Genomic DNA, 27,285 nt, shown 5'->3' on the forward strand with positions numbered 1-27,285 from the left:
AGCTTTACCTCTCCGCTAAAACCCTTGATTCCATTGCTGTCTTCCTGTTTGACTGCTTGTTGGACATCAAGTTGTGGATGACCCAGAATTTCTTGTAGCTAGAAACTGCCAATACTGAAACTACCCTGGTCAACACCCACCAGAAATTCTACTTCCTAGTTCTCTGTACGGGTGCCTTTGTGATCCACTTGGCTATACTGGTACAGGCTCACAACGCACAGGCTCTTTATTTGTTTAAATTCTACTATTTGATGGTTACATTGTACACACCCACATTTGTATCACACCAAATCTACTTGACAGCTGCTGAGTTAATGATGCAAGACACAGTTTCCCAAATTACTTCATCACCTTTGGTGATGCAGCCAGCTAACAAAGAGAAACGAACAATTCCATTTTTATTGTGTCATTGTTACAAAATAGACAACATATTCACTACTAGTTTTTTCTTGGAAAGATTATCCTACATTGAGTAACCAAATGAATTTGGCATTTATTGAAATCTTATTCAGTTGTTAACCTTCAAATGCCCGACGAAATTCAGCTCAGTAAAAAGGGCAGTTTCTGGAATTTGCTTTTGAATTATGTTGACCTTGAAATTGTCCTTGGGTTTACTGCTGCAATTAGGCATCTTTAAAGTTGAGAAAAGTAACAGAATCTATTATCTTGGTTATCTTTGTGATGCACTTCAATGAGCAGCTTTGATCTTTCGAAGAATGTGCAGTGCTACTAAAAAGCCAATAATTTCAACAAGGCACTAGCAATGGCCTTAATGGCTGATCTGACAGGCACTCTGTTGATTAAGTGCCTCATCCTTCATTAATTTAAAAATTAATCTCTCTCAGCCCAGGGTATGCCATCTGTTGTATTCCATTCCACTCCACCAGTTTCCTGTTGACTGCAACCCACGGAATGGCAAATGCTTTTTCTTTTATATAACTCAATGGCCCATAAAGCACATCTATTACTTACAGTCTGCAGTCCGTGCCAGAACTGGCTTCATTGTCTATTTGAATGTAGCTATACATGTACATCAATAACCAAAATACTTTTGTATAATTTTGCACATACATTCATAAAATAAAAGATTCTGCACATCTTGGTTCCTCAACAGCAAGTACCAATGATATAAAGAAAAATTCATTTTCCACAGCCTAGTAGCTTCTGATTGTAACACCATTGCACATCACAGTAAAATACCTCAGGATACCATTTCACCAGTTTGTTGTATGGGATGGTAGTGGGCCAGCGCTCTGTGCTCCACCAATGCCTTCCCCTTCATATCTGTCTCCAGAATGTTTGCTCATTCACAAACAAGACCTGTCACACCCATGCGGTCTTTGGGTATATTATCAACATTGTGACACTGAGAAATATGACTTAGAGGCAGGGACTCCTTGCCTTCTGCTGAAGGCTCCTCAGACTGTATTAATTTCACGACCAGCACTGCTCAAGCTATTCCAGCAGTGCCAAGGTCTTTATCTCTAAGGCAAACCTTGACTTCTCCCCTACGACCGTGTGCCTTTCAATTCATTTGAAACCTTCATCAATTACCATCATCTTCTCTCTTCCCAAGTCCTACACCAACTTCCTCCCAACATTCTCAGGAAAATTTCAGCTGAAAGTAGTGCGATACCAATTGCTATAGTTAATTAAATATTTCCTTCAATTCAACAGACTGAACTCATGCTAACATCCATCCGTCTGTTCATTGTCACCTTCAATTCCACCAATTATAGCACTAGTTAGCACTGTGACTGCAACTAAACACTTCATGGCAGCTTCTTTAATATTGTTAATTGCTTTGGTTAGATTCCGGAAAATTCTGGTCTATGAACCAACTCCGGTATTTCCTGAAAGTACTGCTCTTATTTTTTTTAAGAGAAACCTACATACAGCTTTTTGTGGCTTTATGATTCTGCTGCAGGATAAGGAAGCTCAATTTAGCAGCATCAGTGATGGAAGAGTGTGCGATAGAGATGGGATTGCCAGGAAGAAGCAGAAGGGGAAGGGCTAAGACCAGATGGAAAGGTTTGGTGGCAAGAGACTTAAATGCAGCTGGATTGGAAAGAGGAATGGGTGATTGACAGGAGGAGGTGGTGAAGGGTGATTGACAGGAGGTGGTGAAGGGTGATTGACAGGAGGAGGTGGTGAAGGGTGATTGACAGGAGGAGGTGGTGAAGGGTGATTGACAGGAGGAGGTGGTGAAGGGTGATTAACAGGAGGAGGTGGTGAAGGGTGATTGACAGGAGGAGGTGGTGAAGGGTGATTAACAGGAGGAGGTGGTGAAGGGTGATTAACAGGAAGAGGTGGTGAAGGGTGATTAACAGGAGGAGGTGGTGAAGGGTGATTGACAGGAGGTGGTGGTGAAGGGTGATTGACAGGAGGAGGTGGTGAAGGGTGATTAACAGGAGGTGGTGGTGAAGGGTGATTGACAGGAGGAGGTGGTGAAGGGTGATTGACAGGAGGAGGTGGTGAAGGGTGATTAACAGGAAGAGGTGGTGAAGGGTGATTGACAGGAGGAGGTGGTGAAGGGTGATTGACAGGAGGAGGTGGTGAAGGGTGATTGACAGGAGGAGGTGGTGAAGGGTGATTGACAGGAGGAGGTGGTGAAGGGTGATTGACAGGAGGTGGTGGTGAAGGGTGATTAACAGGAGGAGGTGGTGAAGGGTGATTGACAGGAGGAGGTGGTGAAGGGTGATTAACCAGCATTGTGGTGATCCCAAGTAAAATGGAAGAAGCTGAAAGGAAGAGGAATAGTAGTAGTGCTAAAGCCAGCTGACAGATGTTTGTTCCCAGATTTAGACCTAAACAAGCAGCGATATTAAAAGTGACTGATACTATGCACACACCAAACTTACACTGTAGTTATTAAGACCACTACGACTCATGCTCTTCCCTCATTGTGTTAAAGCAACAGTTTTAAGTGTCCCAAATGTAATGTGAAAATATTATTTCTAAAAATGTCATTGAGTAAAATTAACATCCCATTGCAACAAGTACATTTGATGACATCAACATAATCATTATGGGGCATAAGTAGTCCATATTGATCCACAGTATGTTAAAATTCTTTCGGCCTTCCTATTGATATTATTTAGTCACGCCGTTGTGCCACTGAGTAAGGTTTGAGTAATACCTTGGCAACAATTCCTATTATTAATTATTACGAGTAGAGCTATAAAGTTTTTTTTTTACTCATTCATGGGATGTGGGCTTCGCTGGCTGGGCCAGCATTTATTGCCCATCCCTAGTTGCCCTCGAGAAGGTGGTGGTGAGCTGCCTTCTTGAACCGCTGCAGTCCATGTGGTGTAGGTACACCCACAGCGCTGTTAGGAAGTAAGTTCCAGGATTTTGACCCAGCAACAGTGAAGGAACGGGGATATATTTCCAAGACAGGATGGTGAGTGACTTGGAGGGGAGCTTCTAAGTGGTGGTGTTCCCATCTATCTGCTACCCTTGTCCTTCTAGATGGTAGTGGTAGTGGGTTTGGAAGGTGCCGTCTAAGGAGCCTTGGTGAATTCCTGCAGTGCATCTTGTAGATGGTGCACTGCTGCTACTGTGCGTCAGTGGTGGAGGGAGTGAATGTGGATGTGGTGCCAATCAAGCGGGCTGCTTTGTCCTGGATGGTGTCAAGCTTCTTGAGTGTGAGGGAGCTGCACTCATCCAGGCAAGTGGGGAGTATTCCATCACACTCCTGACTTGTGCCTTGTAGATGGTGAACAGGCTTTGGGGAGTCAGGTGTTGGGTTATTCATCGCACTATTCCTAGCCTCTGACCTGCTCTTGTAGCCACAGTATTTATATGGCTAGTCCAGTTCCGTTTCTGGTCAATGGTAACCCCCAGGATGTTGATAGTGGGGGATTCAGTGATGGCAATGCCACTGAACATCAAGGGGCGATGGTTGTATTCTCACTTGTTGGAGATGGGCATTGCCTGACACTTGTGTGGCGCGAATGTTACTTGCCACTTGTCAGCCCAAACCTGGATACTGTCCTGGTCTTGCTGCATTTGGACATGGACTGCTTCAGTATCTGAGGAGTCACGAATGGTGCTGAACATTGTGTAATCATCAGCAAACATCCCCATTTCTGACTTTACGATGGAAGGAAGGTCATTGATGAAGCAGCTGAAGATGGTTGGGCCGAGGACACTACCCTGAGGTACTCCTGCAGTGATGTCCTGGAGCTGAGATGACTGACCTCCAACAATCACAACCATCTTCCTTTGTGCTAGGCATGACTCCAACCAGCAGAGAGTTTTCCCCCTGATTCCCATTGATTCCAGTTTTGATATGGTTCCTTGAGGCCACAGCCGGTCAAATGCTGCCTTAGTGTCAAGGGCAGTCACTCTCACCTCACCTCACCTCAGGAGTTCAACTCATTTGTTCATATCTGAACCAAGGCTGAAATGAGGTCAGGAGCTGAGTGACCCTGGCAGAACCCAAACTGGGCATCAGTGAGCAGGTTATTGCTAAGCAAGTGCTGCGCGATAGCACTGTTGATGACCCCTTCCATTACTTTACTGATGATCAAGAGTAGACTGATGGGGAGGTAATTGGTTGGGTTGGATTTGTCTTCTTGTTTGTGTACAGGACATACCTGGGCAATTTTCCACATAGCCGGATAGATGCCAGTGTTGTAGCTGTACTGGAACAGCTTGGCTAGGGGCACGACAAGTTCTGGAGCACAGGTCTTCAGTACTATTGCTGGAATATTGTCAGGGCCCATAGCCTTTGCAGTATCCAGTGCCTTCAGCCGTTTCTTGATATCAGGTGGAGTGAATTAAATTGGCTAAAGACTGGCATCTGTGATGCTGGGGATCTCTGGTGGAGGCTGAGACGGATCATCCACTCGGCACTTCTGGCTGAATATCGTGGCAAATGCTTCAGCCTTATCTTTTACATTGATGTGCCGGGCTCCTCCATCATTGACGATGGGGATATTTGTGGATCCTCCTCCTCCAGTGAGTTGTTTAATTGTCGACCACCATTCAGAAGTGCAATGAGTCCTGATCAATACTTTGCCATAAATGGCACTGTGACACTCCTATTGTTCACAGTACAGACCTGTTTTAGTTTGTTTCCTGTGACTATACAATAGTTACTTGCTGCTCCCTGTACTTCGAAATCAATAACAAGATGGGGCTCCACCACACTCCTACTGTTATCCTCTTCACCAGTTCAACTGCATGGCTTTTACTCAGGAACAGCCTGGCCTCAGCACCTGCCCCTTCACCAAGTCTCAGGATCTGTCTCTATTCCTGTGAAGGTCCTACACCAAACTAAGCTGTAAACTAGTAGTTTGGGAATGTGGGCCTCATAAAAGGCAAACACATACGCAGGTTGTGAAAGGCGGTAAAAAGGGATTTCAGTGCCAGGCACCCTTGATTAATTAACCTGATCCACTTCATTATGCTCACAGAATCCTTCCCCCCACCCTTTCCATGTCTCCTTCAAGTCCTATTTCTAACTTATCCATACCTTCAGCTGTATTTCTTCTCATTTGCACCACCACTGCTGTTTCTTAGTCCCTGCCACTTTTATCTTTTCCAGTCCTAACATCCTCTCTCACTGCCTAATTCCACTTGCTACCATACACCACAAGCTAACCTACATCCACACCATACTTTCTTCATTGTGCTCCCTGCCTAGTCTCATCCCCAGGTATAACACATACTGCGTTCTCTACCGGTTCCCACAACTAAACAAACAGTTGATAATTCTAACACCTTTCCAGACATCAAGGAGCATTTTTCATTTTTTTGTTCATTCAAGGGATGTGGGTGTCGCTGGCTGGGCCAGCATTTATTGCCCATCCCTGGTTGCCCCTTGTGAAGATGATGGTGAGCTGCTTTCTTGAACCGCTGCAGTCCATGTGGTGTAGGTACAGCCACAGTGCTGCTGGGAGGGATTTCCAGGATTTTGACCCAGCAACAGTGAAGGGACGGCGATATATTTCCAAGTCAGGATGGTGAGTGGCTTGAAGGGGAACTTCCAGTCGGTGGTGTTCCCATGCCCTTTTCGTTCTAGGTGGTAGAGGTTGTGGGTTTGGAAGGTGCTGCGGTGAGTTCCTGCAGTACACCTTGTAGATGGTACACACTTCTGCTACTGTTCGTCAGTGGTGGAGGGAGTGAATGTTTGTGGATGGAGTGCCAATTGTGCAGGCTGCCGTATCCTGGATGGTGTCCAGTTTTGAGTGTTGTGGGAGCTGCACTCATCCAGGCAAGAGGAGAGTATTCCATCACACTCCTGACTTCTGCCTTGTAAATGGTAGACATCTACAATCCCTTGTATGTAAGGAAATGAGATGGCAGCCTACCAAAAATTGTTCTTTGAAAAATCAAGTCTCACCTCACTAGTCACCCTTGGCCCACCCCAACGTGAATTTTGAGTGGGTTTCGAACTGGGTGGGTGGCCAACACTCATGCCTGAAGCAGGAAAGAAACTTAGTTCACTATTAAGTCTCTGATGTGGAGCAGGCTAACTAGGCATTGGGGCAGGCTAACGAGGTGATCCCGAAAATGGGCCAAAAAGTTTTTATTTTATTCTTGTGGGGCAATCCTTTCTTCCTCTGATTACACAAAAATACTCTGGCCTGCTGTAAGCTCCTGGGCAACCTTTCCGAGAATCGCTACCCCAGAACTAACATCACTCAACTAATGGATTCAAAAGAATCTTTTTAAATGCACCCTAACCAGCTAGCTAAATTCAAAGCGTATATTATTAAATTCAGTGGAGGTGCAATATTTACTGCATCAGTAAGGAAAATCCGGCAGGTTGTATAACAGGCAGCCTGATAGTTCCAGCTTTCCTCTCCCACTGAGATTGAAAATTTAACCCCATAGTGTTCATAATCAGAGATTATACCCTACGCACAAGTCCAAATGTTGACAGTGTTTACACCATGTAAGCAGGTGATGCATTGCAGGTGAAGCAGTCCATGTGATAAGATTAATTGTACTTGCATATTGTGTTTTGTGCAGCTGAAGCACTTCAACTAAAGCAGCTTGGTCAATGGGCTGCATCCAATGTACTCCCTTATGTACAAAGCATTACATTTATTTAAAAATGTTCCATTGACTGCTGACAGTGAAATGCGTTTTAAATAAAACACTATGAAAATTTAAATTTAAAAATTATGTTCCTTGCCGTGACTCCAGCAGCAAAATCCAGAAACCTGTCATAAAGCACCATCACAACATCAAGTGGCACGTTGAAAGGGATAGGAACAAGCATTGCACATACAGGCACACACAGACCCAAGCACTTTGTAGGTTAAATAGGCCGACTGCGAATGTCTCATAGCATATTACTGAATGAAACATGATGCAAGTAGGATGCAGATTTATTTTTACTCACCAGGTCGGTATCATCAAACATTAGGTAGTATTTTTTCACTGTATCACTATAAATCTTTGGTTCAGTGACAGGACTGGAATTTAAATCTTCCTTCCCCATTTCTGAAGAACTCATTTGGACACTGGCCTCTTTCTCTGCTAGGTTTGAGCTGGCAGCTGAAACGCTATTGGCAGCATTGTGATGAACGAGGTCAGCTTTATAAATAGGCTGTACAAAAATAATAGTCAATAAGCAACAGCACAATTCAATAAGAGAAGCATGTTAAAGTTATTTCAAGTTTGCTTTTAAAAATTACTATGGGAACTGGATGCTTTCCTTATTGATCCTTTTGATTCATTTACATTTAGCCAGTTGGATGGTTGATTGGTAATTTAAGAAATAATCAAAGGGATTACTTTGTCCTGGATGGTGTTGAGTTTCTTGTGTGTTGTTGGAGCTGCTTTCATCCAGGCAAGTGGAGATCATAATCCTGACTTGTGCCTTGTAGATGGTGGACAAGCTTTGGAGAGGTGACTTACTCTCCGCAGAATTCCCAGCCCCTGACCTGCTCTTGTAGCCACAGTATTAAAGTTCAGTTTCTAATCAATGGTAACCCCAGGGTGAAGATAGTTGGGGATTCAGCGATGGTAATGTCACTGAGGAATGATGGTTAGATTCTGTCTTACTGGAGATGGTCATTGCCTGGCACTTGTTACTTATCAGCCCAAGCCTGAATGTTGTCCAAGTCTTGCTGCATATGGACACAGATTGTTTCAGTATCTTTGGAATTGAGAATGGTGCTGTTGTGCAATCAATCTTAGCATATGAGCTTGAGCACAAGGAGAAGGATCAACATCATTTGTTTTATTGATTTCGAATTAAATAACTGTTTCCAATTATAATTCATACTTCTGCGTATTGATATTTTAAATGCAGAATATACTCTGTTTTAAATACATACTCTACAAATTAAGCTCTATGCTGCTAAACCAGCTTCTTTCCATGATTGTAAATCAAGTGTCTTAAAAATCAGACACGGCCAACGTGTTATTATATACTTACAAAACGACGTTCATTAGGTCGCTTGATATTCATTGTGTTGTTCATACAGTCTGGAAGGATCACAGCTATCACTTCTCCAGTATTGTCTCCTGAGACACAGGTATTCAACCAGTCAGAGCCAGAAATACTCTACAAGCAAAAAATAAGAACAGGATCTTTAAGAAATAAACCGATATACAAAATCTAAAGACAGGAATTAACCAAATATCATTCTGTTGCAAATTTCTTCTTAATGAATGAGAAATATTTCAAAAACATAGGCATTTTTAGACAACTTTATGATCATGCACATCTTGTATGTATATAACAGGGACAGAAGGCAGATTATATTAATAATTCAAATGGAAGATCACACTAAGTAGGGATAAATATAGGTTTAGGTCCCAATAACACAGGTTTATTTCCCAAACTGCTGAATTTCCAACCTCATGCATGTTGAATAAGATTAAGGTGTCTCTTGGGGAGATAATTTTGATAGGGGACGGATATATTTCAGCAACTCCTGGGAATAGCTGTTTTCCTGGATGGAGAAGTAGCAGGACAGGCAGAGAGAGAAAAGGAATAACATTAGAAAATTACGGGCAGGGCTAGGGAATCCTTAATTAAAAAGAGATTGAAAATGTTGGTAAATACTGGAGACAGAAATTGTAATTGGGCAACTGACTTGTTGTGGGAAGTAACTTATCAACATACATTAAAACAGTGACTTTTTTTATTCATTCATGTGATGTAGGCGTTACTGGCTTGGCCAGCATTTATTGGCTATCCCTAATTGCCCTTCAGAAGGTGATGGTAAGCTTACTTTCTTGAACCGCTGCAGTCCAGGTGGTGTAAGTACACCCACAGTGCTGTTAGGGAGGGAGTTTCAGGATTTTGACCCAGTGATAATGAAGGAACGGCGATATATTCCCAAGTCAGGATGGTGTGTGGCTTGGAGGAGGGGAACTTCCAAGTGGTGGTGTTCCCATGTGTCTGCTGCCCTTGTCCTTCTAGATAGTAGCGGTTGTGGGTTTGGAAGGCGCTGTCTAAGGAGGCTTGGTGAGTTCCTGCAGTTCATCTTGAAGATGGTACACACTGCTGCCACTGTGCATCAGTGGTGGAAGAAGTGAATGTTTGTGGGTGGGGTGCCAACCAAGCTTGCTGCTTTGTCCTAGATGGTGTCAAGCTTATTGAGTGTTGGTGGAGTTGCACTCATCCAGGCAAGTGGAAAGTACTCCATCACATTTCTGACTTGTGCCTTGTAGATGGTGGACAGGCTTTGGGGAGTCAGGAGGTGAGTTACTCACTGCAGAATTCCTAGCCTCCTATACTCCAGAGATAGTACTTCATTGGTGTAAAGCACTCTGGGACATCCAGAGATCATGAAAGGCATTATATAAATGCATATTCTTTGGTTTCCTTATTTTCACTGCCTCGTGGACTTTTAAACCCTTGCTCATATGGTAATTGCAGAGATTTGTGAAATTGGTCAAGACACACCAAATTACTTGCCTTAACAACAGAGGTATTGGTGCTCTTCCCAGTAATTAAACTCACTGTCAGGTCTGATTTAGAAGAAAACAGCATTTTTTATTTGACTTTGCAGATGTTGAATACCACACCAGTTCACCATTAATGACTTTTAATAAGGCCATAATAAACAAAGTAACTTTATTGTTCACACTTTTCTCTAATAATGTATTTTTGAATGGGCACAAATGTGAAGGGCAGCACTAAAACAGACAATTCCCCTCTGCGAGAAAAAATCTCCCCTGTTTATTTATATCTCTTCATCTCTGCATTTGTTCTATTCACTTCAACTACACCCTGAGGTGAAAAGATCCACATTCTCACCATGCTCTGGGTGAAGAAATTTCTTCTGAATTTTCTAGTTAATTTCTTGGTGACTATCTTATATTGATGATCTCTAGCTTTATCTTCCCCATAAGTGGGAAAATTCTTTCTGTGTCTACTGTATTAACACTTTTCATAATTTGAAAGACCTCTATTAGGCCACCCTGCAGCCTTCTCATTTCAGGAGATAAGAGACTCAGCCTCTTCATAAACCTGATCAGTATACGTCTACATTTCTTTTATCATTATTGTAAATCTTTTTTCCATCCTCCCAGTGCTTAATATCATTTTTATGATATGAAGATCAAAATTGCACACAGTATTCCAGCTGTGGTCTAACCAAGGTTTGATACAAGTTTAGCATTATTTCTAGATTTGTAAAGAAGTCTAATGCATGTTTTTTTTTTATGGCCCTATTAACCTGGGTTGCTACATTAATGATTTGTATATTTGTACCCCCACATCCTTTGTTCCTCTACCCCATTTAGATTCATTATTTAACTGCTTTCAATACACTTTCCTTAACTGACCATAAAATGATTAACAAACCTACCCAGACTGTTCCTGCTCTTGGAGCAGCAAAATATGGCTTAAATCCAAGAAAACCAGCATCCACATAGTGAATTCCACTGAGTCCAAACCTGTAAAAGAAACAATTTTTAGGTCTGGTGTTGATATGATGAACTTATGTCGTTTCAATAATAAATTGGCCCATGGTTCTTAGGGTGTTAATGGAAGACAAACAAACTTCATTATAACTTCATCTATCTTCTGATCGTAATTATAGGTCAGATCATATTTTCTACTTCAAAAGTCGACAGTACACTTTAAATGTTATACGTGTTTATAGATGTGTTAATAAATGTGATATGTCTTTCAATAATTCTTTCCCTTCTCAATTTTCACTGCCTCGTGGACTATATACAATAGCTAAGTATACTCATAGAAATGCAGCAGGCTAACAAATACTACACATAAATTTTACCACTAAAATGATAGATGGGAATGAAAAGTTCCAACAGTAAGTTCAATTTCAGATTGTGTCAGACAGCTATCTTCATAATTGGAGCAAGTAATTTGGCACAGCATGGATCAACTAATCCTTCAAATTTCTACACGTAATGTATGTAACAATTTGGTGGCTGAAGATAATAATACAGCATAAAAGGTTCTGAAAATGAAAGTTTCTGAGCTCACTTAAGCCATAAATCGTTTGCTGCATCAGATCACATGTCCTTATCCATTTACCACAATACTATTTATATTTATATAGAATTTATAGAGAATAGCTAACACGCTAAAATGTTCTAAGGTGCTTCACAGGAGTGTTATAAAAGTTTGCCAATCATCTATGTGAGGCAACATTAAAAGGCAGATGATCAAAAGCACACTCAAAGAAGTAGGTTTCAAGAAGCATCTTAATGCAGGAAAGAAAGGTTTTATTTATTCTTTGATGGGATATGGGTGTTGCTGGCTAGGCCAACTTTTATTGCTCATCCCTAGTTGCCCTTGAGAAGGTGAGCAGCCTTTTTGAACCACTGCAGTCCATGTGGTGTAGGTACACCCACAGTGCTGTTAGGAAGGGAATTTCAGGATTTTGGCCCAGTGACAGTGAAGGAACGGTGATATTGTTCCAAGTCAGGATGGTGTGTGGCTTGGATGGGAACTTGCAGGTGCTGATGTTCCCATGCATCTGTTGCCCTTGTCCTTCTTGGTGGTAGTAGAGGTCATGGGTTTGGAAAGGGCTGTCGAAGGAGCCTTGGTGAGTTGCTACAATGCATCTTGCAGAAGGTTCGCACTGCTGCCGCTGTGCTCTGGTGGTGGCTGGACTGAATGTTTAACATATGAATTTGGAGCAGGAATAGGCCACTTGGCCCCTCAAGCCTTCGCCGCCAATCAATAAGATCATTGCTGATCTGACCGTAACCTCAGCTCCATGTTTCTACCTACCCCCAATAACCTTTTACCCCCTTGCTTATCAAGAATCTATCTAGCTCTGCTTTAAAAATATTCAATGCCTTTACTAACACCACCTTTTGAGGGAGAGAGTTCCAAAGGTTCACTAACCTCAGAAAAAAAATTAAGGTGGTGGAAGGGGTGTCAATCAAAGGGATTGCTTTGTCCTGGGTGGTGTTGAGCTTCTTGAGTGTGGTTGGAGCTGCACTCATCCAGGCAAGTGGAGAGTATTCCATTACACTCCTGACTTATGTTTTGTAGATGGTGGACAGGCTTTGTGGAATCGCCGCAGAATTCCCAGCCTCTGACCTGCTCTTGTAGCCACAGTGTTCATATGGTTAGTCCAGTTCAGTTTCTGGTCAATGGTAACCCCAGGGAGGTTGATAGTGGGGAATTCAGTGAAAGCAATGCAATTAAATGTCAAGGGGCAATGGTTAGATTCTCTCTTGTTGGAAATGGTCATTACCTGGCACTTGTGTAGTGTGAATGTAACTTGCCACTTATCAGCCCAAGCCTGAATTTGTCCAGGTCTTGCTGCATATGGACTCAGAATGCTTCAGTATCTGAGGGTTTGCGAATAGTGTTGACCACTGTGCAAATATCAGCAACCATCCCCACTTCAGACCTTAGGATGGGGGGAAGGTCATTAATGAAGCAGATAAAGATTTGTGAGCCTAGAACATGACCCTGAGGGAGGTAGAGAGGCAGGGAAATTTAGGGAGGGAATTCTAGAGCTTAGGGCTTCAATGGTTAATGGTATGGCTGCCAATGTCAGAGTGACTGAAGTTGTAGATGTGCAAGGGGCCAGAATTAGAGAGCAAATACCTCGGAGGGCTGAAGAAGTTAGAGATAATGAGGGGGTGAGGCCATAGTAGGATTTGAAATCCAGGAGGAGAATTTTAAAATTGTGAGATTGTTTATCTGGGAGCCAACGTACGCAGTAAGCAGAACAGGGTAATGGGTCAATGAGGCTTGGTACAAGTTAGGGTGCGGACAGCAGAGCGTTGGATAAGCTTAAGTTTATGGTGGGTGGGAGGCCTCCCTTGAATGAGAAAGGCCAGCCAGGCATGCTTTGGAATAGTTAAGTCTTGAGGTAACAAAGGCATGAATAAGGGTTTCAGCAGCAGATGAGTTGAGGCAGAGGCAGAGATGGGCAATATTAGAGGTGGAAATAGGCACTTTTAGTGATGGTGTTGCAACTTGCAGCTATTCAGTGCCTCTGCTTACATAACTTCTGATGGGAAAATTCTTGATTAAGGCAGTTTTAAAATGGTGCTCGATCTTCTTGATTGCGGGGGGGGGCGGGTGCACTATTTGTTTGTGGACTCCTATATTTACATTGCTGAATCCAGCTCTCCTATCCCAGTGACAGAACTGTAGATTCCACTATTCATGCTGAGTAAAATTATTAAGTATATTAAATGCACATTGCTTTTACATTTATACACAATATTTTAACCATAGCTACCCAAAAATGAATTTCATGTCTACATAGACTTGATATAATTTTATATATCATTGTGGGTTCTACTGGGAGGCCAAAATAGGAAGAACTCTATAAAAGGACATAGAAGCAAACATATACTAGTATATATGCTAGTTTATTTTGACTTTTAAGTTTCCTACTGATTATTCCTTCACCATAAGACGTGGGAGCAGAAGTAGGCCATTTGGCCCATCGAGTCTGCTCTGTCATTCAATGAGATCATGGCTGATCTGATAATCCTCAACTCCACTTTCCTGCCTTTTCCCCATAACCCTGGATTCCCTTACTGATTAAAAATCTGTCTATCTCAGCCTTGAATATACTTAATGACCCAGCCTCTACAGCCCTCTGCGGTAAAGAATTCCACAGGTTAATAACCCTAGAGAAGAAATTCCTTCTCATCTGTCTTAAATAGGCGACCCCTTACTCTGAGGTTATGCCCTCCAATCCTAGGCTCTCTCACAAGGGGAAACAACCTCTCAGCATCTACCCTGTCAAGCCCCCTAAGAATCTCATATGTTTCAATAAGGTCGCCTCTCATTCTTCTAAACTCCAATGAGTACAGGCCCAACCTACTGAATCTCTCCTCATAAGAAACACCCTCCATACCTCGGATCAACCTGATGAAGCTTCTCTGGACTGCCTCCAAAGCCAGTATATCTTTCCTTGGATAAGGGGACCAAAACTGTTCACAGTATTCTAGGTGTGGTCTAACTAGTGCCTTGTATAGTTTTAGCAAGACTTCTCTATTTTTATACTCCATTCCCTTTGAAATAAAGGCCAACATTCCATTTGCCTTCCCTATTACCTGCTGGACTTGTAGGTTAGCTTTTTGGGATTCATGCACGAGGACTTCCAAATCTCTGTGCTGTAGATTTCTGCAGTCTTTCTCCATTTAAGTAATATTCAGCTCCTCTATTCGTCCTGCCAAAATGCGTAGCCTCACATTTCCCCACATTATATTCCAACTGCCTAGTTTTTGCCCACTCACTTAACCTGTCTATATCCCTTTGTATACTCTTTGTGTCAGCCTTACCACTTGCTTTCCCATCTATTTTCATGTCATCCACAAATTTGACAATAGTACATTCACTTCTCTCATCTAAGTCATTAAAATATATTGTAAATTATTGTGGCCCCAGTACTGATCCCTGTGGCACTCCAATAGTTACAGGTTGCCATCCTGAAAATGTCCCCTTATCCCAACTCTGTCTTCTATTAGTTAGCCAGTCCTCTATCCATGTTAATATATTACCCCTAACACCATGGGCTCCTATCTTATTAAGTAGCCTTATGTGAGGTACCTTATCAAACGCCTTTTGGAAATCCAAATATATTACATCTACTGGTTCCTCTCTATTTATCCTGCTTGTTGTCTCCTCAAAGAATTCTAATAAATTTGTCAGGCATGATTTCCCCTTCATGAAGCCATGCTGACTCTGCTTGATATTATGCATTTCTAAATGCTCTGCTATAACATCCTTTATAATAGACTCTAACATTTTCCCAATGATGGATGTTAAGCTAACTGGCCTATAGTTACCTGTTTTTTGTCTCCCTCCCTTTTTGAATAAGGGCGTTACATTGGCAGTTTTCCAATCTTCTGGGACTTTTCCAGAATCTAAGGATTCTCGGAAGATTACTGCTTGTACATCCACTATTTGTGTAGCTACTTCCTTTAATATCCTAGGATGCAACCCATCAGGTCCAGGGGGCTTAATGGCCTTTAGCCCCATTAGTTTCCCTAGTACATTTTCTCCAGTGATAGTTATTCATCTCAATTCCCTTGAGATTAACTCTGCAGGCTCAGAGAGTAACTTTATATTATTTATAATCACATATTATGCAAATGTATGAATACCCCAAACTACAGTGCATATATCTTCGACAATCCTTTATTTGGTGATCCTACACCACAAATTGGTATACATATTTAGGAAGGCTGGACTTCAAAAGCTGAAATTATAACTAACTAGAAAAATTGATGAGCTTATTAATATCTATCATACATAACAATTATTACATAAATCAATGGCACATGTTTAAACATTGGCGAATTGGCATTTGAAACTTACGCAGCATAGCAATTTTCCTGTGCCACCATAACTCCGCACCATGGAAGCAACCAAGCAACTTCAGTGTTCAAGTATCGCTTGATTTCGTTGATTGGTTGGTATGTTCTTCTGAGATCCCAGAACTTGATTTTCCTGTCAGGGCTAGCTGTCACTAAAAAGTTGCTATCCAGTAGATAGTTTGAGAGAAAGTAAATGAAAATTCACCAGTATTAACAAGGGCTTAAAATGTAATTTATAAATTACACATATGAAGCTTTGGTACTTAAGTGTCACTCGTAATTAATTTCATTACTAATGAACAAAACTGTAATCCATAATGATTTATTTTAATCTTATTTTCATACTTATTACCCTATTGATACAACCAGTAATGTATTATGTTAGTTGGCAATTAACACTGTACCTCTGAACTAATTTAAAGATTTGACAGTGTGTCATCATTTCACATACAAAAATATTCAAAAATGCATTTAAATAATTAATACATTAATTATTTCTCTTAATATTGCATCCATCCACATTTCAATATATAGGAAAAAATCCTTGAATTCCTGCTTGATATTAAATAAATTTTAAGAACCCCTTTTAACAGTGTTTTCAAAACTGTACATAAAATAAGGTTCAGTCATTCCATGTAAATTCTTTTTGTTAAGATGACACAATTGCATTCTGCTTATTGCAAAATAGGAAACTCCTGAAAAGGTAAACAATATGAAACTGCATACATTATAAAAATAGGAAAATTAGTATTCTAGAAGCTGCAACACACACTTTAGGTCCAGATCCTGGTAACCTTTTGAGCTCCACTGCTACAGTTTTTGATCATCTAAGTTCCTTCACTGCAACTCTGCGTTGTAATTCATAGAGTTATACAGCACAGAAACAGGCCAACAAGCACCTATCTATTCTAATCCTATTTTCCAGCACTTGGCCTGTAGCCCTGTATGCTATGGTGTTTCAAGTGCTCATCTAAATACTTCTAAATGTTGTGAGGGTTTCTGCCTCTACCACCCCCTCAGGCAGTGTGTTCCAGATTCCTACCACCCTCTGGGTGAAAAATCTTTCCTCAAATCCCCTCTAAACCTCCTGCACCTTACCAGGAATCTATGCCCCCTGGTTATTGACACCTCCGCTAAGGGGAAAAGTTTCTTCCTACCTACCCTATCTATGCCCCTCATAATTTTGTACACCTATCAGGTCCCCCCTCAGCCTTCCCTGCTCTAATGAAAACAACCCTAGCCTATCCAGTGTCGCTTCATAGCTGAAACCCTCCAGCCCAGGCAACATCCTGGTGAATCTCCTCTGCACCCTCTTCCTATAGCGTGGCAACCAGAACTGCACACAGTACTCCAGCTGCGGCCTAACTAGTGTTTTATACAACTCCAACATAACCTCCTTGCTGTTATACTCTATGCCTCGGCTAATAAAGGCAAGTATCTCATATGCCTTCTTAACCACCTTATCTACCTGTGCTGCTGCCTTCAGGGATTTATGGACATGTACACCAAGGTCCCTCTGATCCTCTGTACTTCCTATGGTCCTGCCATTCATTGTGTATTCCCTTGCTGTGTTAGTCCTCCCAAAATGCATCACCTCACACTTCTCAGGATTAAATTCTATTTGCCACTGCTCTGCCCATCTTACCAGCCCATCTATATCATCCTAAGGGTAAACAGAAGGCTTTCCTCCTCACTATTTACCACACCACCAATTTTCGTGTCATCTGCGAACTTACTGATCATACCTCCTATATTCACGTCTAAATAATTAACGTACACTACAAACAGCAAGAGTCCCAGCACCGATCCCTGCAGTACACCACTCGTCACAGGCTTCCAATTGCAAAAACAACTTTGACCATCACCCTCTGCCTCCTGCCACGAAGCCCATTTTGGATCCAAAATGCCCTGGATCCCATGAGCTCTTACCTTGTTTTACCAGTCTCCCTTGCGGGACCTTGTTAAAAGCCTTACTGAAGTCCATGTAGGCTACATCATAAGAACTTAAGAAATTGGAGCAAGAGTAGGCCATTCGGCCCCTCAAGCCTGCCCTGCCATTCAGTAAGATCATGGCTGATCTGCCCCGGGCCTCAACTCCTCTTCCGTGCCAGCTCCTCATAGCCCTCAACTCCCCGATATTTTAAAAATCTATCTACCTCCTCTTTGGGTAGAATCTTCGACTCTCCACTCGCCAAGGTGTAAAATGACGCGTGGTGACATCGGGCGTGCGTCCCAACATCACCGTGCGTCATTTAGATTTTCCGACTCGGCTGTGCGCCCGCAGAACTATCAAAGGCTTATTAAGGCCATTTAAAAAGCCAATAAAACAATTAGCTGAGCTGCCCATCCAACCTTAAGGTTCAAGGGGCAGGCAAAGAGCCCAGGCGGCCATCGCATTTTTCATGGAACCTCATCCACAACTGGGATGAGGTTTCATGAACGTTTTTAAAGTGCACAGAGGAGCCTCAGGGAGATTTCTGCACTCTTTCACGTGTACGCGTGAAGGAGCACACTTCCCGACTCAGGCAACGCCCCCCCCTCCCCCGCAAGGGGAGTGCTCAGCGGATCCGGGCGCGCGTCACACTGGGCGTTAATTGACCCGCCCACATAAAATGGCAGCACCCAGCCGATCGGGAGTGCCTATCGGCTGCACGGCCGCTCGCCCCCGCACAACCCCCCCGACGGGGAGAAAATTCTCCGCTTTAAATGTGATCTAGCCTCCACAACTCTCTGAGGTAGAGAATTCCAGACATTCAGTGCCCTCTGAGAGAAGAAATTCCTTTGCATCTCAGCTTTAAATGAGTGTCCCCTTATTCTGTAACTGTCCCCTAGTTCGAGATTCCTCCACTAATGGAAACATCTTCTCAACATCTACCCTGTCAGGCCCCCTCAGAATCTTGTATGTTTCAATAAGATCACCCCTCATTCTTCTAAACTCCAATGAATAAAGGCCTAACCTGTTTAGCATTTCTTGATAAGTCAACTCCTTCATCCCAGGAATCAGCCTAGTGAATCTCTTTTCAACTGCCTCCAATGCCAGTATATCCTTTCTTAAATACAGGGGCCAAAACTGTACACAGTACTCCAGGTGTGGACTGACCAACAGCCTGTACAGTTGTAACAAGACTTCCCTATTTTTAAACTCCAACCCCCCCTAGCAATACAGGCCAAAATTCCATTTGCCTTCTTAATTACTTGCTGCACCTGCATGCTAACTTTTTGTGTTTCATGCACAAGAACACCCAGATCCCTCTGCGCTGCACTTTTTTGGAGTCTCTCTCCATTTAAATAATAGTCTGTCTTTTGATTCTCCCTACCAAAGTGCATGACCTCACACTTTCCCACATTAAACTCCATCTGCCAAGTTTTTTGCCCAATCACTCAACCTGTCTATATCTCCTTGCAGATTCCTCATGTCCTCATCACAACATGCCCTCCCACCTATTTTTATATCAGCAGCAAATTTGGATACATTACCCTCTGCCCCCTCCTCCCAAGTCATTAGTTTAGATCGTAAATAATTGAAGCCCTAGGACTGATCCTTGTGGCACTCCACTAGTTACGTCTTTCCAACCTGAAAAAGACTCATTAATCCTGACTCTCTGTCTTCTGTGTGTTAACCAATCCTCAATCCATGCTAATACATTACCCCCAATACCGTGAGCTCCTAACTTGTACAATAACCTTTTGTGTGGCACCTTACTACTGAATGCCTTCTGGAAATCCAAATACACTACAAATTTGTCAAACATGATTTCCCTTTCACAAAATCATGATGACTCTGTTTGATTGCGTTAAGCTTTTCTAAATGTTCTACTATTTCTTTCTTAATAATGGACTCTAGCATTTTCCCACTGACAAATGTCAGGCTGACTGGCCTATCGTTTCCTGCTTTTTGTCTCCCTCCCTTCTTGAACAGAGGAGTCACATTAGTGGTTTTCCAATTCGCTGGACCCTCCCGGAATCCAGCAAGTTCTGGAATATTTTGACCAATGCCTCCACTATCTCTGCAGCCACTTCCTTTAAAACCCCTGGATGCAGGCCATCAGGTCCTGGTGACTTGTCTGCCTTTAGTCTATTAGTTTGTGAAATGCTTTGTCCCTTGTGATAGAGACTGTTACAAGATCCTTCTTCCCATTAGCTCCTTGCTTATCTGATATCTTTGGGATTTTTTTGTGTCCTCCACCGTGAAGACCGATGCAAAATATTGGTTTAAATTATCTGCCATTTCCCTGTTCCCTGTTATCAATTCTCCAGTCACATCCTTCTAAGGTCCCACGCTCACTTTAGCTACTCTCTTTTTATATACCCGTAGAAGCTCTTGCTGTTTGCCGTTATATTTCTTTCCAGTTTACTTTCATAATCAATTTTCTCCCTCTTGATTAGCTTTTTAGTCATCCGCTGCTGGTTCCTAAAAAAACCCAATCCTCTGGCCCATCATTAGTTTTCACCGCTTTGTATGCCTTATCTTCTGATTGGATACTCTCCTTGACCACCTTTGTTAACCACGGGCAGTTCATCCTTCTCACTGAGTCCTTCTTTTTGACCGGGATAAATTTTTGCTGAGCGTTATGAAATATCTGTTCAAATGTCTGCCACTGCTCACCCACTGACCTTCCCCTTAGCCTATTTTCCCAGCCCGCTTTAGACAAACTCTTTCTTCATACCTCACTTGCCCTTATTTAAGTTGAGGACACTGGTTTTGAGGCCCGAGTTGCTCACCCTCAAAACTGAATTTGAAATTCTGCCATGTTGTGATTGTTACCCCCTAGAGGATCCTTAACTACAATATGTCTTATTAATCCCACCTCATTACACATTACTAAATCAAAAATAGCCTGTTCCCAGGTAGGTTTTGCAACGTATTGCTCTAAGAAATAATCCCTGACGCACTCTACAAATGAATCTTCTATGTTATCCCTGCCAATCTGATATGTCCAGTCGATATGCAGATTAAATCACCCATGATAATTGTAGCGTCCTTTTTACATGCCTCCATTATTTCCTGATTTATACTTTATCCTACAATGAGGCAACTCTTCGGGGGTCTATAAATAAGTCCTAACCATGACTTCTTCCCCTTGGCTATTCCTTATTTCTACCCAAACTGATTCCACATCATGATCTATTGCACCTATATCACTATTCACCACCGCACTGATATCTTCCTTTATTAACAAAGCTGCCCCACCACCTTTTCGTTTTTGCTTATTTTTTCGGAACGTCGAATACCCTTGAACATTGAGTTCCCAGTCTTGGTCACTGTGCAACCACGTCTCTGTAATAGCTATCAAGTCATATTCGTTTATTTCTATTTGTGCCGTCAACTCATCTATCTTGTTACAAATGCTGCGTGCATTCAGATAAAGAGCCTTAAGCTTTGACTTTTTACCATTATTATGCATTCTGGTTCTGATTTTTGCTGCACTTTTCTGCTTATATTTTCTGCCCCTTCCTGTCGCACTTTGATTACCATTCGCCTCTTCACTATCCTGCACCTCTGCTCTCTCGTTTCTTTTTGATTTTTTAAACTTCCCTTCAATTGAACCCTCCCCCACACTAATTAGTTTAAAGTCCTATCTACGATCCTAGTTATATGATTCGCCAGGACACTGGTCCCAGCATGGTTCAAATGAAGCCCATCCCAAAGGAATAGCTCTCTCCTTCCCCGGTGCTGGTGCCAGTGCTCCATGAATCAGAACCCATTTCTCCCACACCAATCTCTGAGCCACGCATTTACCTCTCTAATCTTATTTACTCTACGCCAATTTGCACGTGTGTCAGGAGCAAAGGAGATTACCACCTTTGTGGTTCTGCTTTTTAATTTAGCCCCGAGCTGCTCGTAGTCCCTCAGCAGAACCTCTTTCCCAGACCTACCTATGTCGTTGGTACCTACGTGCACCACAACAACTGGATCCTTCCCCTCCCACTCAGAGTTCCTCTCAAGCCCAGAAGAGATGTCCTTAACCTTGGCACCAGGTAGGCAACCCAGCCTTCGGGACTCTGGCTTTGCTGCAGAGAACAGTATCTATTCCCCTAACTATGCTATCCCCTATTACTACAACATTTATTTTTCTTCCCCCACTTGGATGGTGCTCTGTACCATGGTGCTGTGGTCAATTCGCTCATCCTCCAGGCAGTCTGTGCCCTAGTCCACACTGGAAGCAAGAACCTCGAACTTATTGGACAAGGGCACTGGCTGAGGCTCCTCCAAAGCTAAATTTTGGATCTCCATGCCTGCTTCACTCGCAGTCACACCCTCCTGTCCCTGACCACGGTCCAAATTTGATGTAATTAATCTAAGGGGTGTGACTGTCTCCTGAAACAGTGTCCAGGTAACTCTCCCCCTCCCTGATGTGTCATAGTGTCCGCAGCTTGGCCTCCAGCTCATCAACTCTGAGCTGAAGTTCCTCGAGCAGCCAAAACTGGCTGCAGGTGTGGTCACCGTGGATGGCACTGGCATCCACCAGCTCCCACATACTACAGCTACAACACATCGCCTGCCCTGCCATCTCTATTCTATTTAATTAACTAATTTGGATGTTAAATATTTTACAAGTGAATTTCTTAACTGTACTCTTCAGCCGCAATAACATCTCCTGATTTAAACTACTTGGCCAATCAAAAAAGACACAGAAGAAATACCCACCAATCACCTACCTGTTTTCCTTTGACGTCACACTTCGGCTCTGACAGGTAGAAACAGGTCCTCCTCTCTCACTCTCCTCTAGGTGCTGCTGACTGCCTGTCCCAGGGTCCTCCTCTCTCACCCTCCTCTAGGTGCTGCTGACTGCCTGTCCCAGGGTCCTCCTCTCACCCTCCTCTAGGTGCTGCTGACTGCCTGTCCCAGGGTCCTCCTCTCGCACTCTCCTCAAATGCACTACCTCATCTACACAACTAGTCACCTCCCCGAAATATTCAATCAAATTTGTGAGACATGATCTCTCCCTGACAAAGCCATGCTAACTATCCCTGATTAATCCCTGCCTCTCCAATTGGAGATTAATCCTGTCCCTCAGAATTTTTTCCAATAGTTTCCCTACCACTGATGTTAGACTCACTGGCCTGTAATTACCTAGTTTATCCCTACCACCCTTCTTGAATAATGGTACCACATTCTCTGTCCTCCAGTCCTCTGGCACCTCTCCTGTGGCCAGAGAGGATTTGAAAATTAATGTCAGAGCCCCTGCAATCTCCTCCCTTGCCTCACATAGGCAGCCTGGGATACATCTCATCTGGGCGTGAGGATTTATCCACTTTTAAGCCTGCTAAAACCACTTATAGCTCCTCCCTTTCAATGCTAATTTGTTCAAGTATATCGCAGTCCCCCTCCCTGATTTCTACACCTACATCGTCCTTCTCCATAGTGAATACAGATGAACAGTAATCATTTAAAACCTCACTTACATCCTCTGGCTCCAGGCACAGATTGCCACTTTGGTCCCCAATGGGCCCTACTCTTTCCCTGGTTATCCTCTTGCCCTTAATATATTTATAAAATGCCTTTGGGTTTTCCTTTTACCTTGCCAGCCAGGGGTTTTTCATGCCCCCTCTTTGCTCTCCTAATTACTTTTTTTTTTAACTACCCCCCTATGCTTTCTGTACTTTTCTAGGGCTTCTGCTGTTTTCAGCCCTCTGTATCTGCCATAAGCCTCCTTTTTTTTTTCTTATCCAATCCTCTATATCCCTTGACATCCAGGGTTCCTTGGACTTGTTGGTCCTACCCTTCACCTTTACGGGAACATGTTGGCCCTGAACTCTCTCAATTTCCTTCTTGAATGGCTCCCACTGGTCTGATGTAGACTTTCCCACAAGTAGCTGCGCCCAGTCCACTTTGGCCAGATTCTGTTTTATCATATTGAAATCGGCCTTACCCCAATTCAGAACCTTCATTTCCGGTCCACCTTTATCCACTTCCATAACTACCTTAGATCTTACAGAGTTATGGTCACTATCCCCGAAATGCTCCCCCACTGATACTTCTAGCACTTGCCCGGCTTCATTCCCTAAGGTTAGGTCCAGTATCGCCCCTTCTCTTGTAAGATTTTCTACGTGCTGGCTCAAAAATACAAGTGTACAAGATTATGAGGGGCATGGACAGGGTGGATAGAGTGCAGCTGTTTCCCTTAGTTGAAGGGTCAGTCACGAGGGGGCATAAGTTCAAAGTGAGGGGCAGGAGGTTTAGGGGGGATGTGAGGAAAAGCTTTTTTACCCAGAGGGTGGTGACGGTCTGGAATGCACTGCCTGGGAGGGTGGTGGAGGCGGGTTGCCTCACATCCTTTAAAAAGTACCTGGATGAGCACTTGCCACGTCATAACATTCAAGGCTATGGGCCAAGTGCTGGTAAATGGGATTAGGTAGGTAGGTAGGTCAGATGTTTCTCACATGTCAGTGCAGACTCGATGGGCCGAAGGGCCTCTTCTGCACTGTGATCCTGTGAAAAAGCTCTCCTGGATGCACTTTAAGAATTCCGCCCCCTCTAAGCCTTTCACACTAAGACTATCCCAGTTAATATTGGGGAAGTTGAAATCCCCTATGCTGTGAAAGATGCTGAAGACTGTCCTGCTGTAAATGATGAAAATGTGATATTATGACTTTTTCTCTTAAATGACTTATGGAAATGTATTTTAGATGCATGCTGTTCTTTAGGAAAAAGAGGACATAAGTAAACACCAAATCCTTGCTGTGCAAACATAGGGGTCAGTGCTCATTAACATGAAATGTAAGCATCACCACCTCTCCTTCCCAACCCTCACCCTATCAAACAACTCTCCCTGCCTGTCTTGACTAACAACTTTCCAACCAGGGATCTATTAATGTGTGAATATTTTCCTAAAACTGTCAGTGATTGTTTTTCAATTCTCTAGCTTCAACAATATATCAAGATCACTGGTGCGGGCAAGGTGGGTTCCATGCAAGCGTCACCAAAGCTCACAGTTAAGGAACATAAGAACTAGGAGCAGGAGTAGGCACTTCAGCCCCTTGAGCCTGCCCCGCCATTCAATACGATCATGGCTGATCTCATTTCAGCCTCAACTCCAATTTCCCGCCCTCTCCCCATAACCTTTCAACCCATTACTAATTAAAAATCTGTCTATCTCCTCCTTAAATTTATTCAGCGTCCCGGCATCCACTGCACTCTGAGGTAGTGAATTCCACAGATTCACGACCCTTTGAAAAAAGTAATTCCTCCCCATCTCTGATTTAAATCTACCACCCCTTAGCCTAAAACTATGACCTCTCGTTCTAGAATGCCCCACAAGGGGAAACATCCGCTCCACGTCTACTTTGTCTATCCCCTTTAGCATCTTATATATCTCAATTAGATCTCCTCTCATCCTTCCAAACTCTAGTGAGTATAGGCCTAAACTGCTCAATCTCTCCTCATAAGACAAGCCCCACATCTCTGGAATCAATCTAGTGGACCTCCTCTGAACCGCCTCCAGTGCAACTACATCCTTCCTCAAGTAAGGGGACCAAAACTGTGTACAGTACTCCAGGTGCGGTCTCACCAATGCCTTGTACAGTTGCAACAACACTTCCCTATTTTTATACTCTATTCCTTTAGCAATAAATGCCAAAATTCCATTTGCCTTCCTTATTACCTGCTGTACCTGCATACTAGCTTTTAGCGATTCATGCACGAGGACACCCAGATCCCTCTGCACTGAAACATCCTGAAGTTTCTCTCCATTTAAATAATAAGTCACCTTTTTATTCTTCCGACCAAAATAGATAACCTCACACTTATCCATGTTAAACTCCATCTACCAAATTTTGGCCCATTCACCTAACCAGTCCACATACATGTGTAAATTTATTTCTTCATTGCAACTTACTTTCCCACCTATTTTGGTGTCATCTGCAAATTTAGCTATAGTACCATCCATCCCTGAATCCAAGTCATTAATACAGATTGTAAATAGTTGGAGCCCAAGGACTGAACCCTGTGGCACCTCACTAGTGACAGCTTGCCATCCAGAAAAAGAACCATTTATCCCGACTCTCTGTTTTCTGTTGGTTAGCCAATCCTCAATCCAAGCTAATATATTACCTCTAACTCCGTGTGATCTTATCTTGTGTATTAATCTTTTGTGCGGCACCTTATCAAAGGCCTTCTGGAAGTCCAGATATTCTACATCTACAGGATCCCAATTATCCACTTTGCTTGTCACATCTTCAAAGAACTCTAGCAAATTAGTCAAACACGATTTACTCTTCATAAAAACATGCTGACTCTGATGGATTGCATTTTGACTTTCCAAATGCCCCATTACTACTTCCTTAATAATAATTCCAATAACTTCCCAACGACAGATGTTAAACTAACTGGTCTATAGTTTCCTACTTTCTGCCTCCCCCACTTTTTGAATAAGGGTGTTATATTAGCATTTTTCCAATCCACTGGAATCTTTCCAGAATCCAGGGAATTTAGGAATATTATAGCCAATGCATCCACTATCTCCGCTGCCACTTCCTTTAAAACCCTGGGATGTAGGCCATCAGGTCCTGGGGAATTGTCACCCTTTAATCCCAATAATTTGCTCAGTACTTTTTCTCTAGTGATGGCAATTGTTCTAAGTTCCTCCTTCTCTATATCCTTTGCGCTACCTGTTACCTTTGGGGTGGTACTTATGTCCTCCACTGTGAAAACTGAAGCAAAATATTGATTAAGCGTCTCTGCCATTTCTGCATTCCCCACTATTAACTCCCCATTCTCGTCCTCCAAGGGACCAACATTCATTTTAGCTACTCTCTTTCCTTGTATATACTTGTAGAAACTTTTGCTATCAGTTTTTACATTTTGCGCTAGTCTTCTTTCATAATTTACCTTTGCTCTTTTTATTATTTTTTTAGTAACCCTTTGTTGATCTTTAAAAGTTACCCAATCTTCCAGCCTGCCACTGACCTTTGCAATTTGGTATGCCTTAGTTTTTGCCTTTATGTTGTCTTTAACTTCCTTGCTTAGCCATGGATGCTTTTCTCCCTTCCTACCATCTTTCTTCCTCACTGGGATATATTTTACTTGGGAGGAATTGAATATCTCCTTAAATATTTGCCACTGTTCATCAACTGTCCTACCTTGTAGTCTTCCAGCCCAGTCCACTAGGGCCAAATCTGCCCTCATGCCTATGTAGTTACCTTTGTTTAACTCCAGAACACTAGTGAGGAACTCAAGTTTCTCACTCTCAAACTGAACTTGAAATTCTATCATGCTATGATCACTCTTCCCTAGGGGATCCTTTACTATGAGATCATTAATTAATCCCATCTCGTTACACAAAACCAAATCCAGAATAGCTTGCTGCCTGGTTGGTTCCACAACATATTGCTCCAAAAAACAATCTCTAATACACCCTTTGAACTCTCCCTCAAGGCTACCCTTGCCAATTTGATTAGTCCAGTCTATATGCATATTAAAATCACCCATGATTATTGCCGTGCCTTTCTTACATGCTCCCAGTATTTCCTGGTTTGTGCCCTACTGCTAAACTACTGTTTGGGGACCTATAGATTACTCCCACCAGGGATTTC

The 27,285-nt window shown here is 42.7% G+C and overlaps 1 protein-coding gene across 2 annotated transcripts in view; it reads right to left on the reverse strand.

Annotated features, from left to right (window-relative positions):
* gtf3c2 (general transcription factor IIIC, polypeptide 2, beta) overlaps positions 1-27,285 on the reverse strand; it is a 128,869-nt gene that overhangs the window by 13,344 nt on the left and 88,240 nt on the right. For both annotated transcript variants that reach the window (XM_078541440.1, XM_078541439.1), the window contains exons 13-16: positions 15,752-15,913; positions 10,788-10,875; positions 8,402-8,530; positions 7,361-7,567 (exon numbers count right to left, since the gene is read on the reverse strand). In XM_078541440.1, the coding sequence (XP_078397566.1) occupies positions 7,361-7,567; positions 8,402-8,530; positions 10,788-10,875; positions 15,752-15,913 (586 nt within the window). The remainder of the gene's footprint in view (positions 1-7,360; positions 7,568-8,401; positions 8,531-10,787; positions 10,876-15,751; positions 15,914-27,285) is intronic.

Source organism: Cetorhinus maximus, chromosome 5 (assembly GCF_964194155.1).
Source record: "Cetorhinus maximus chromosome 5, sCetMax3.hap1.1, whole genome shotgun sequence".
NCBI lineage: Eukaryota > Metazoa > Chordata > Chondrichthyes > Lamniformes > Cetorhinidae > Cetorhinus > Cetorhinus maximus.